Source organism: Branchiostoma belcheri, unplaced genomic scaffold (assembly GCF_001625305.1).
Source record: "Branchiostoma belcheri isolate BF01 breed outbred unplaced genomic scaffold, Haploidv18h27 scaffold80, whole genome shotgun sequence".
Classification (NCBI taxonomy): domain Eukaryota; kingdom Metazoa; phylum Chordata; class Leptocardii; order Amphioxiformes; family Branchiostomatidae; genus Branchiostoma; species Branchiostoma belcheri.
The window spans coordinates 822,794-835,678 of NW_017804465.1; the positions used below are offsets into that span (position 1 = coordinate 822,794).

The 12,885-nt window shown below is 40.0% G+C and overlaps 1 protein-coding gene across 1 annotated transcript; it reads right to left on the bottom strand.

The window, feature by feature from the left end:
• Positions 1 to 1,925: 1,925 nt before the first annotated feature.
• On the bottom strand, positions 1,926 to 3,677 carry LOC109486446 (oncoprotein-induced transcript 3 protein-like). The gene is made up of 5 exons (XM_019790275.1): positions 3,649 to 3,677; positions 2,948 to 3,104; positions 2,477 to 2,616; positions 2,044 to 2,167; positions 1,926 to 1,934 (listed from the first exon to the last, which is right to left on the bottom strand). Exons 1-5 carry the CDS (start codon positions 3,675 to 3,677, stop codon positions 1,926 to 1,928), a joined length of 459 nt encoding a protein of 152 aa, XP_019645834.1.
• Positions 3,678 to 12,885: the final 9,208 nt, after the last annotated feature.

The following is a 12,885-nucleotide window of genomic DNA, read 5'->3' on the forward strand; positions in this document are numbered from 1 at the left end:
TTTGTACCATCCAGTTAGTAGCACAGTGTGTCCCTGTGATACACTCCTGCTTTGGCTTGGTAACGAATTCGCGTAGAAAGTATACCTTAACTCAACAATGTATGATATCGATCAATATTCAAATAGACTTCCATTATAACTTTGTTTGAGCAGACTGATATGTATTAATTGCTACCTGAGTGATCAAGAATGTTGCCAAGTTCGCCAGGTCTGTTATTGGAATTTTACTATTAGTATGGAGCAGGGTGGACTCATTCCTCAAGATAACCGACACCTACGACACCGTAGCCGTCCCTCATTAAGACATCTGGAGCCGCTTAGGTGCCGTTTAGAACTTTTATCCTGCCTATTAGGAGCCGCTTAACTTTATACAGGAGTTTAAGTTCGCCAGTCCGTACCCATTGTTTTGGTGACAGGCTAAGTCGGTTTACACCGAAAGACCAAGCGTTAGTCGTTGTATATCCAAACCGAGGAAACCTTACAATGTTTTTATATTCTAACCACCAAATACCTCTGATGTTATTTAACTCACTTCACTCATTTGTTAATACCGTAAACCAAACTACCACAAGAGATTATTTGATCTATCAACACATTAAAGCAACAAGGTGGATTTATAAGCAAACATGCTTCGTGTGAATGTAGGTTGTGTGACAGAGAACCTTTAACAAAGGCAGTAACTTAAACACACCGGAAATCTCTGCATTGTAGTTTTATTTATTTAGTACTTAATACTGAACTAAACGCACCTACAGCATTAAACCATTAAACAAATATGGTGTGTTATAAACTAAGCGCACTTCAAGGAACGTATATTGAACACACGAGAAGCAAAAAAATGACATGAAAATATCATTAAGTAAATCTATAGAGTCAACGGTTAATCTGAAGAAGAAAATCCAAACAAAAGTCGTTACCAATGCCAAGATATGGTAAGGTGGTCTGTCCATAAACAAGGGTGTTTTCTGAAGATACATTACTTCCACGTATGTGTAGAAATGTATTCAGATGTGTAATGTACAAAATGTAAGGTCAATTTCTTGACTTCGTTACAAGTTAATTTTAAAGATTCCTTTTGTAACTTAATTGAAACTCAAGGTTTTTGCATTTCTGCATATTTCTCATATTGAACACTTATGAAAGATTTAAACAGTTTCCTTTCTTGTCAGTACATGCAGACTCGGCGTGTAAGAGATCAGATTACACCCTTGGTTATATCTAGGAGAATGACGTCACTCGCCGTCCAGGTTGACGAGGTGCTGGTATCCCGGATGTATCCGCTTGGAGCGCCTCACTCTGACGGCCACCAGAACTGCAGCGAGGGTTATCACCATAGCAGATCCTCCGGCTATGAGGGCTGTCCTCTTCTCCACGCCTCCTAAAGCAGAAAAAATAATATATCCACGTGTTTTTTCTTTATTTCTAAATTAGGAAAATTAACACATTTACCCTTGTGCTATTTCGATCTAGCTCTCAGCAACAATGACAAAGCTGATCATCAACCTTTCCAAAGTTTTCTTATGCCTTGAATGGGTGCTCTGATATCATATAAATGTCATGATGGTATCAGATATCATATACAAGTTACATACGTTTACTTTTTCCAAACTAATATCAGCTGCATATATTCAAGAGGGCTACGAAAGGACTACAACAGGGTCATATCCGTAGTAAGTAAAGAGTGCACTCACCTTGTTGGAAGTCTTCATCAATGATGATGGGGCCGCGGGAGATCACAAAGCGGCTCTTCATGTCATCCTGCTTCTCGAGCGCCCTCTTCTGGTGTCGAATGGTCCTGCAGCCCTGAGAAAGTTTTGAATACGTTTGTGGTTGAACCGTTAATATTTGACTTACCCACGAAAACTTCATTATGGTACATGACGTTTTGCATGACCAAAACAGCATTGTTTTCGACTAAACAGACTTTAATATTGCTAGAAAATTATTCATGTGTGTCCTTCAATGTTTTTTTTCATGTGTCATGTAAAATTTAAAAAAATGCACCTGCGCACAACGAGATCCCGTGTCAGTTGCATCGCAAACCTCAACCTCACACCGGATGTTGATAGTCGTCACTTCCTGTACGAAGCGGAAGGCCTCCAGACTGAACCTCTGTGTGGCCGGGTCAGAGTTGGTGTAGAGTTGTAGGGTGTCATCAGAGGCACAGCTGCAAAAAAATGGTATTTTGTTGTTCATCTATATAATATTAGATTGTCTGGACATTTTGCATGATACAAAAAACGTGATGTAGTACCATTCTATAATGCAAAATTAACTGTTTTCTAACTCGGAAAAGAAATAACTATAGCTGATGAAAATCACTGTTTTCATCAGCTAGAGTACTGTAGACACGTGCTTTCTCCGTGTGCCATCAACACTAGGTCAAAGTTCGTCAGAAGTCGGTATCGCCCATCTCCGTGGTTCTTTTTCTAACAAAAAAAAGGACATCGCAATGTACACTCTTCTAGGAACTTACCCGTCCTGTATGAGTGGGTACTGTAGGGAGGTGTTGTGCCCGGATGTAGCCTGACACTCCAGAGCGATGATTGACAGCTGCCTGCCGTGACCCTGCACCTGCAGCTGCAGGTACAGCCTCTCCCGCAGCTGCTTGTGCACCTGAAAGGCAAAACAACAATAAAAACAGGCTGGGGTTAGAAAATCCGTCTGATTTTCACATTTACTTATTCCGCAGCTTCTTGTGCACCTGGAAGAGAGAGACTAGTGATCTTTATTTGCTTCCAGTCACCCACGAGCTGTAGCACGAAAGGTTGGATGTATTAATTGCTGATGGGTAATGTTTGTAAAAAGAGCCGGACGTAACAATGGTAGTAAATAGACAAAATTGTTTGAATTTTCAACAAAAATCAAACCATTGGTAGACTATACATAATTATACAATTATATAGCATTGAAAATATTAATTAGTAATTATGAAAAGCTAGTGTACCGGGTACTCAGGTGCTGTGTAGGGAGCCAGGTAGCTCTGTGTGGGGAACAGGTCCAGCCGGATGGACAGCTGACCGAACCCTTCATCCCAGAACTCCAGTCCGCCCGGGATGGGCAGGAACTGCGACAGCACGGCCTCCTCACGGTCGTACTTACAGCTGCGGGGAGAAGTATACTGTTGTATCCAAAACCGTGATTTATCCAGAAACATGCTCATGATCAGACACGGTTCTGTATAGTCAACGCGTATCCAAAACCGTGGGGGCAAATATACGTTCATGGACTATCCAGAACCCTGCCTGATCCAACCTCTAACCTATACAGACAGAGAACTAGATAGATAGGCACTGTTCTGGATACGATGGTACTCATTATGTACAGACCATCGATCGCACAGTTCTTACAGCTCGTGTGCAGTTGGAATACAATACGGTGTGGTCTATGGTCAACAATAAGTTTATTAACTGATAAATAATACTTCGTTTCGACTACTGACTTCATCATGTGTATCTGTGTCCGTCTCAGGGGTCTTTACCTCTGACCTTACCCACAATCCCCTTAACGCTAAGATGGCTGACTGTTTTCGTCATTTTTACCATACCTTGTTAGTATTTTGAATACGCTGAAAACTAAACAGATACAGATCCAGAAATACCTGTATCTGTTTACAAAATGGCAATACACCTACATGGAGTGGATTACGACATCAGGGTCTCGGGTGATGACGCCATCATGGGTGAACAACAGGCTGACGTTGTTGTAGAAGATGACGTACTTCGTGTCAAATGTCACCTACGCATCACATAAAATTTCAATAAGCTTCACTTGGTTGAATTGTAATTTTTATAAGCCTTTGCACATTGTAGTTACTGTGTAAGTACAGCCATATATAGATAATAAAAGTGGGTGCCTGTATATTTTGTTTTCAAACTCCACAAAACTTGCAACAGCAGGCAGATAAGAATGTAACTATTTCTAGACTGTTCAAAAGCATTGGACTTTACAGTCCGGACCCTTACCCTTGTCCCGCACTGGTAGAGCCCGGTACGCAGGACGTAGTGTGTCCCGTTAAAGCTGGCCTTACAGCTCGGGTCCGGGTCCCAGTGCAGCCCGCTGGTCACCACGTGAGCGAGCCGGTCGGCCGGCAGGGCCAGCTCCATGTACTCGTTGGTGCAGGTGGGGGCTGTGTCAGTTGGAGAAGGACCTCCTGGTGCAGGCGTTGTAGCTGTGGGAAGGTGTGTTACGGGATCAACGTGAGCCTATGTGTTTGCCACATTAAAGCAGAAGTGAAGCAACAGTAGTCCCCTATCATTTTTCCAGGCCAATGGAGTTGTTAAACGCTATGTCTAGGGAATGCTATTGGAAGGTGGAGCCCAACCCTCTTCTTTTACCGCCTTTTATCTCCCCAACAGAAGTCAGGCACCCATTTTACATTGGCATCAAATCAGGAATCAAATCTGTGACTTCTTGGTTTGTGTCTGATAGTAGCAATAACCTGGCAACTCGGCCATTAAACGCCACTATTTATATACCTGAAAGTCTTCAAGTACCTACCGGTTGCACAATGCGATGTCATAGTTTCCTAACAAATTTCCTAACATCATATAATATCTACATTCTATTAACCAGCCATTCTTTGAACTGGTACCTGTGCAGGTTGGGACAGGATCACTCCACGCCATGCTGTTGTTGCTGTCAGCTTGACACGTTGAAGTAGTGACCCCGTCCAACTGAAATCCCTTGTTACAAGTAAATGTAACAGTGTTCTGGTAGTAGTGAGGCCCTGTAGGACTCAATGCTCCATTAGCTGGGGCCGCCAAAGTCGGACATGTTCGAGCTGAAATGAAGATGTAATGCTCATATAAGCAATGCCATGGTGCCATATCAAACAATACAAACTACCTGCATGTTAGACTAATAGACGACACCGTTAAGTCTACCTTGTTTACACAAAATAATTTACTTTCTTAAAGATATGAGTTTCTAAAGATACGCATTGATTCAGCCTGCATTTTCATTTTAAACGGAATGTTCGGAGACTATCTGGCTAAAGAAAAATTCCCTACCAGTACAGGTGACACCGTCGACGCTGTAGCCTGACATACATTTGTTTCTTACCATTAAAACAGAAGAAACCATCACCGGTGAACCCTGAGTTACAAGTACATGTAAAACTGCCGGGTGTGTTGGTACAGGTGGCATAGGGACTGCAGTTGTCAATTCCATCTGTGCATTCGTCATCATCTGCACAAACAAAATAAGAAAAAATATCTGCGACTTACAAGTGTTACCGTTCTTACAATCAAGTTGTCACACACCCCGTGATCGAGGACACTAAAAGTCATTTTTGATAATGAATCACTACCAAGACATTCTTAGAATTGGTGCCAATATATATATTCACACATTGAAAAGAACAACGGCATACTGCCCTTACCAGTACAAGTAACACCGTCGCCGCTGTAGCCTGGATTACAAGCACATGTAAAACTGCCGGGTGTGTTGGCAAGAATATGGTCACCCGTTTATTGATTTCGGGTGCATTGAAACATTGCAATAACAAAAGTTGCATAATTATTCCTCACCAATACAGATACATACATACAATACAGATACATGTATACATTGTAGTCCTCGGTAACTATCTGTGTTGGTACCTGTGCATGTAGGGACAGGATGACTCCACACTATGTTGTTGTTGTTGCCAACTCCGCACAATATAGGAGAGGCCCCGCTCAACACGTACCCCTGGTTACAGGTAAACGTAACCACGTCCATGAAATAGTGAGGTCCGGGAGGACTCATTGCACCGTTAGCTGGAGCCGTCAGAGTGGGACATGGTGCAGCTGAAAGTATCAACGGAAGATTGAAATGATGCCATAACTCATGATTCCTAATTGTCAAACAGTATAAAGTGCAAAGGAAAATTTAAAGGACTGGTTGATTCAACTGTAAAATTTTACATAGCTTGAAAGTATATGGTTCAATGTATCATAAAAAAAAAATTGTTGTATTGCAGTCTACAAGAATTTTCTACTGCTTGTAAACGTATATGTATTTCATCTAAACCATCAACATAAGTCAAAGAATCGATCTGTTCTCACCGACACAGTGGAGACCATCACCAATGTAGCCTGCATCACAACTACAGGTAAAACTACCGGGTGTGTTGGTACAGGTGGCATGGGGATGGCAGTTGTGGCTCCCATCTGCACATTCGTCTGTAGGAATGAAGAAGTAATTGAGCTTTTATCGTGTATGCTTACATCGCAACACACATACATACATACATTATACGAAATCAACATATAATGTTTATCATCATCAGATAGAAGATACCGAGGGAGAAAGCCATGTAAAATGAAATTTCTTAAACACCTACCGGTGTCACAATGTGATGTAAATGTGCAGACATTAAGGTTCAAATCAAAGAGCGTTCCCGGGGCACAGTCCTTGTGTACAGGGACTGGGTTATTTGGGTCTCCCGTGCACTGGTAGAACTTGGTACAGTCCTGCGGGTCTGGGTACATGCCGGCCGGTAGGGTCGTGCAGTCTACTGCAGGACCTGACGTAGGAGCAAAATGAAACATCAGAAATTAATGTAGTAGAACTATAATTATTGTTAAAACTGTACGTACGTTTTCCTAGTTGGATACTTCTGAGAAGGGGCGTTCATGTGTACAAAGACCATACCCCCTCCCTCTTGCTGCACTGAGACATAAGGGCATTAGCATGCCTAACGATTGATACCCATTCGATGTCACTGAAACACTTCAGTTTTAAGAGACCAAAGCGCGAGATTAGAACACGAATCAGAATGAAAGAATGATTTTTGGTAAATGTAAAGGGAGGAAAGCACATTGCTGCATAGTATGGCACGAGCGAAATCCCAGAACGCAATGGCTTATGGTCGAAACTGTTAGAAAAACACTGATACAGCTGATTTTATCAACATGTATATTTACTAAACCATCACATAAATTCTACCATGCTGTACGTCCATGAAATAAGGGAGTTGAGAAATACTAAAATCAGAGTTCCCAAGGGATGGACTCCATAGCGCCGCTAGGTACAGCACACAGACCGCCTTGGTCGCCATCCCAGCCCCCTTGTATTATCCAGCTACATGTATTTTTAGGGGGGGGGGTAGGTTTATTATGTTTACCGAAGGAAAACATATTGTTTTTGCTTCATTTCTTCTTCCTCTTCTTCTTCTTCTTCTGTTCGAAACACTAACCTCTGACCTGGCCAATGGCCTCTTTTGTTGACGTCTGTCACCATAGTACTTTTTTTTTTAAATTTTATTCCAGGATGTAATCGCCAGACGTGGTGACGACACACTCAAGTTTTTTCAACTTATATTAATGCCGCCACCAACACAGGGGACAAATACATGACAAGACAATACTCATTTACACCTGAGCTAAGTGAGGAAAGTCGTTTAAAGTGCCTTTCCCAAGGGCACAAGATCGGTGGCATGTCAGGACTCGAACCCGGGACTCTTAGTTCCGAGTCGCGCACTCTGCCGTTTCGCCACACGACCAACCATAGTAACTGGTGCTGGGTTACATCATGTTGCAATTTCAGAGAAGACATTTAGGCTCCTGTCACCATAAATATACATGTATGTGAATGTGTTTGAGTAAGAATTAACAGAGCAGACCATATCCGAAGGTAAACATTATGCATATTTGCTTTGCAAATGTTACTTTTCTAGTTTATATTGTGATACGCTGGTTACGTAGAAGAAACCTCACAGAACACAACACAGCGCGATCTCAATCACTCTTCAAATAGAATTTTATTATAACTATGTTTTGATCAGACTGATATGACTTTAATTTAAAAGCTATCTGCGTGGTCAGGAAAGTTGCTATGTACGCCGAGTATGTTATTGGAATTTCTCTATTAGTATCACGTGTTCACGTGTTAGTATCACGTGTTCTCAAAGTTCAATTCTTTGCACTTCTCGAAAATACAAATAATTATTTTTTGTGGCATTGGTTCTTTACAATTCACAAAACAGTTTTGTGTGTTTTATACTTGTTCGTATATTCAAGATGTATAATCCCATCTCACCAGTACAAGTAACACCGTCGCCGCTGTAGCCTGGGTTACAAGTACAGGTAAAACTGCCAGGTGTGTTGGTACAGGTGGCATCCGGGCTGCAGTTGTGGCTGTCATCGACACATTCGTCATTATCTGTACGAAGAAACAGGGCATAAAGTTCAACGTGCAAAATTCGTGTTAAAACTTCAATTCAAATATCTAAGAGATTTTATCTAAGAGTTTATGAGATTAATGCATGTATATATTGTATGCAACCGTAACTCTTTGTGTTGCTACCTGTGCAAGTTGGGGCAGGACTACTCCAAACTACATTGTTGTTGCTGCCGGCTTGGCAAGTTGCAGTAGTGACCCCGTTCAACTCGTACCCCTGGTTACAGGTAAACGTAACCACGTCCGAGTGGGACATGGTAGAGCTAGAATTGTGCCTTAATTAGACAAACTTCAAAAGTAAAATACCAATTGACGTAATCGTAAAGAGTTCTTCATTTACGAAATACTAATTTGTTTTCCCAGAAATGGTTTTAAAACCGTGTATTCGAGCAAGAATATGGTCAACCGTTTATTGATTTCGGGTGCATTGAATCATTGTAGTCCTCGGTAACTATCTGTGCTGGTACCTGTGCAGGTTGGGACAGGATGACTCCATGCCACGTTGTTGTTGCTGCCAACTCCGCACAATATAGGAGAGGCCCCGCTCAACACGTACCCCTGGTTACAGGTGAACGTAACTACATTCATGAAATAGTGAGGTCCAGGAGGACTCATTGCACCGTTAGCTGGAGCCGTCAGAGTGGGACATGGTGCAGCTGAAAGTATCAACGGAAGATTAAAATGATGCCATAACTCATGATTCCTAATTATCAAACAATATAAAGCGCAAAAGAAAATTTAAAGGACTGGTTGATTAAACTGTAAAGTTTTACTTAGCTTGTAAATATATGGTTCAATGTATCATAAAATATGTTGTTGTATTGTAGTCTACAAGCATTTTCTACTGCTTGTAAACGTATATGACTTCATCTAAACCATCAACATAAGTCACAGAATCTGTCCTCACCGACACAGTGGAGACCATCACCAATGTAGCCTGCATCACAACTACAGGTAAAACTACCGGGTGTGTTGGTACAGGTGGCATGGGGATGGCAGTTGTGGCTCCCATCTGCACATTCGTCTGTAGGAATGAAGAAGTAATTGAGCTTTTATCGTAAATGATTACATCGCAACACACACACATACATACATGCATACATACATACATACATATATATATATATATATATATACATTATACGAAATCAACATATAATGTTCATCATCAACATGTACAGATAGAAGATACCGAGGGAGAAAGCCATGTAAAATGAAATTTCTTAAACACCTACCGGTGGCACAATGTGATGTCAATGTGCAGACTTCAAGGTTCCAATCAAAGAGCGTTCCTGGAGCGCAGGGCATGTGTAATGGTAGCGGGGTATTTGGGCTTCCCGTGCACTGGTAGAACATGGTACAGTCCTGCGGATCTGGGTACATGCCGGCCGCTAGGGTCGTGCAGTCTGCGGGAGGGCCTGACGTTGGAGCAAAATGAGTCAACAGAAATCTGTTTAGTCTTTGACTGTATGCAAAGATCGGACTTTTATTCGTTGAAAATCAGGAAATAGAAGGTAGGGTATACGGAATAGGAAGCGTACAGCCTCGCAAAAACACATACTTACCCTAAGTCCTAGAAAATAATGCTTGACGGTAAAAAAAGTTAGAAAAATTCTGATGTTAACGTTTTACTACATGTGCATTGACGACACCATGACATATTCTAGATATAATTCTACTTTATATACATACCAAGCTGAGTGGGGTCAGTGGTTACTTCAGCAGTCATTGTTGTCGCAAGAACTGTCGTTGGCTGTGGCGTTGTTCTTATCACATGGATGAATAAAAAGAATGAATGTGCTGTTTGAAAAAAAATACAGTTACTGCGCCATACTAAATGACTAAATGATTGTTGATTTTAAAAAGGCAAATATATCAGCTGAAGTCAGTGAAGTCATTTTTCACAACAGTAACCTACGGAGCGCAGGTCTCTTTGCAGACGGGGAAGTCCAACTCCTCACACCATCCACAGTGGTAGAGATACTCACAGGAAGTTCTGTTAGACCTGCGATATATAATGTAGAGATATATAAGCTTAAAACTTATTTCATCAATCTTTTCCACTATATATTAGCGCAGCTCAATTATTGCCAATAGGGACTTTGAGCCATACTGACACATTGAAAACGAGGCGGAGGAGGATTTGTTACTCTTACTTAAAACGATTACTTTCATTCCACAACGCAAGAATCATTCGCTCTGACGCCCTGTACAGGAACTCTTTCTTCCGAAAGACTTACAATTTACTATGCATCTAGGTTTTTCCTGTTTTATTTGTATGTCTGTAGAGTTTGTATCATTTTAATGATGTACTCTGTTATATGGGATTTTTACCTGAAATAAAGAATGAATGAATGACTGAATGAATGAATAAATAAATAAATACATTTTAAATGTACAATACATACGATCGAGAGAAAGAGAGATAGATTTATATAACATATCTTTTATCTACCTATATATATTAATAGATAAATAGATAGGTAGGTAGACATATTTCCTGTGTATATCATACAAACACGTACGGTAACAGATAGTAACTTACTGTGCGCTGCACGACACCTCACAGTCAGGTACAGATGAGTCAGGTTGGTACGGGGGTGATCCGCCTAACTGCCCCACTGCTGGGCTGCTTTGGAGTCCACGTGGAGCTTAAATAAATAGTATGGTTTCATTGATAATAAATCAATAAATCAATTAATTAACTGTGTTACACATTTCCAAAGAAAAGAACAAGGTGTATACCAGCTTTTCTGCTTTGTCAGTCTTTGTTAGGAAAATAATTTCCCAGAAAAATAATGTATTTACTTACGAGGACAGGGTATGTCGTTAAAGACGCCTAAGGTTCCGTTCGAACAGGAATCATGGTTCCAGTCACATACGCAGGGACACTGCAAACAGAAGGAATTTTGGCAATGCATAAATGATGAAAAAGCTCATAACTGACGGGCCTAAACATGCATACCATGTAGAAATATAACTAGAAAGGTAACAATTGCAAAGCAAATGCATACTGTTTACCTTCCCATATTGTCTGCTCTGTTAATTCTTACTCAAACACATGCATATATATATATATATATATATATATATATATATATATATATATATATATATATATATATATATATATATATATATATATATATATATATATATATATATATATATATATATATATATATATATATATATATATATATATATATATATATATATATATATATATATATATATATATATATATATATGGTCAAACAGGAGTCTTAATCACTCCTACTATTAAATTGCAACATTATGTAACCTAACACCAGTTACCATGGTGACACGTCAATCAATCAGGTCATTGGCAAGGTCAAAGGTCAGTGTTTTAAATGGAAGAAGAAGAGGAAGAGGAAGCGTAACACAAACAATATGGTTTTCTTCCAATCGGTAAATATGATTAGACTAAGTGATAGATGAAATAAGAAACGTCACACATTACCTGACAAACAGTTTGAAGATTCGCATCACACGTCTGACAAACGTCGCTACAGGAACACTGATAGAAGAAAGGTTTGCTAAAGTTTTGCAAAGTGGTTTCAAAATATGATTTTTCCTATTTGCCTTGCGTGGATCGCGAAATAACAGCTTCAACAAATGCTAAGTAATACTGTGTAAAAGTCAATAAAAAATCAAATTATTAACTTAATAATAATTTCATTATCTTTCGTTGCCCAACACAACGTGTTAATTTACTAATAGTATGTTATTCAACGAAGCTCTTTGGCGGTAGAACAATATAAAATATAAAAAGTTATGGACTTCTAACCTGCATTTGGTTATTATCATAACTGTGACAATTGTATTTCTGACGGCTGTTTAGAACCAACAGAAACGTGTTGGTGCTGTTTATTGGGTACATGGAGAACTGGGTACACGGGTCGCCGGTAGTGACGTCAAGACCGGTGAATCCGGAAGTGTCGTAGAACAACTGGGAATTCTGGGTAACATAGCTGTTGCACCATCCCGACTGTAGAACGTAAGAACGTAAGATACTTCATTAATGCCTTTCTCTGCAAATTTACCAGCTGTCTTAATCATTCCATGATAAAATAATATCAGAATGGCATGGTTGAAGTAGATCGTGTAAATCCAACGAACAATGATTTCTTAATGGATATCATAATGATCAATTTTTAAATATCATAATTTTTAGATCATAAGTATTTTGATGGGTACTGCTATATTGATAATGTATACTCATTTTCAATCTCCTGTTGTTTCAGCATAAACCCTATTTATATTTCAGTCCATACCATGGTATGGATGAAATATATTGTGTTCTCTGATGTTTCTTCTCCTTCTCCTCCTTCTCCTGCCAAACAGTCAAAGGGATTCAACTCCGCCATCATTCAGCCAAATGACTTGAAATTTGGCATGGAGGTAGAGTGGGCCAATACCCCCAGGCGTTTTTTTCATTTTTTTGATACATGCCTTTAAAAAATTTTTATGAAGGTTTTTTGGGGCATTTTTCGCCAAAAAATGGATTTTTGGATCCTGAGCCCTGGTTTTACAACCAAATGATCTGAAATTCGGTATAAGGGTACCTTGAACATGTGTCTACAGAATAGCAGTCACATATTTGGCATACACCACTTCCAAATGACTCATTTGGGGGACTTTAATGGCTATTTTCAGCACAAAAAAGGGCCAAAAGTGCTATACCCGTTCCATGTT

Bases quoted from the DNA above. Each gene is read 5' to 3' on its own strand.
- LOC109486446 (XM_019790275.1), bottom strand. From the start codon at position 3,677: ATGGCGTCATCACCCGAGACCCTGATGTC. The intron at 2,617-2,947 runs GTACACTAGCTT...TTTGCCTTTCAG, and splicing joins ACACAGCACCTGAGTACCCG to GTGCACAAGCAGCTGCGGGA. The intron at 2,168-2,476 runs GTAAGTTCCTAG...ATTTTTTTGCAG, and splicing joins TACCCACTCATACAGGACGG to CTGTGCCTCTGATGACACCC.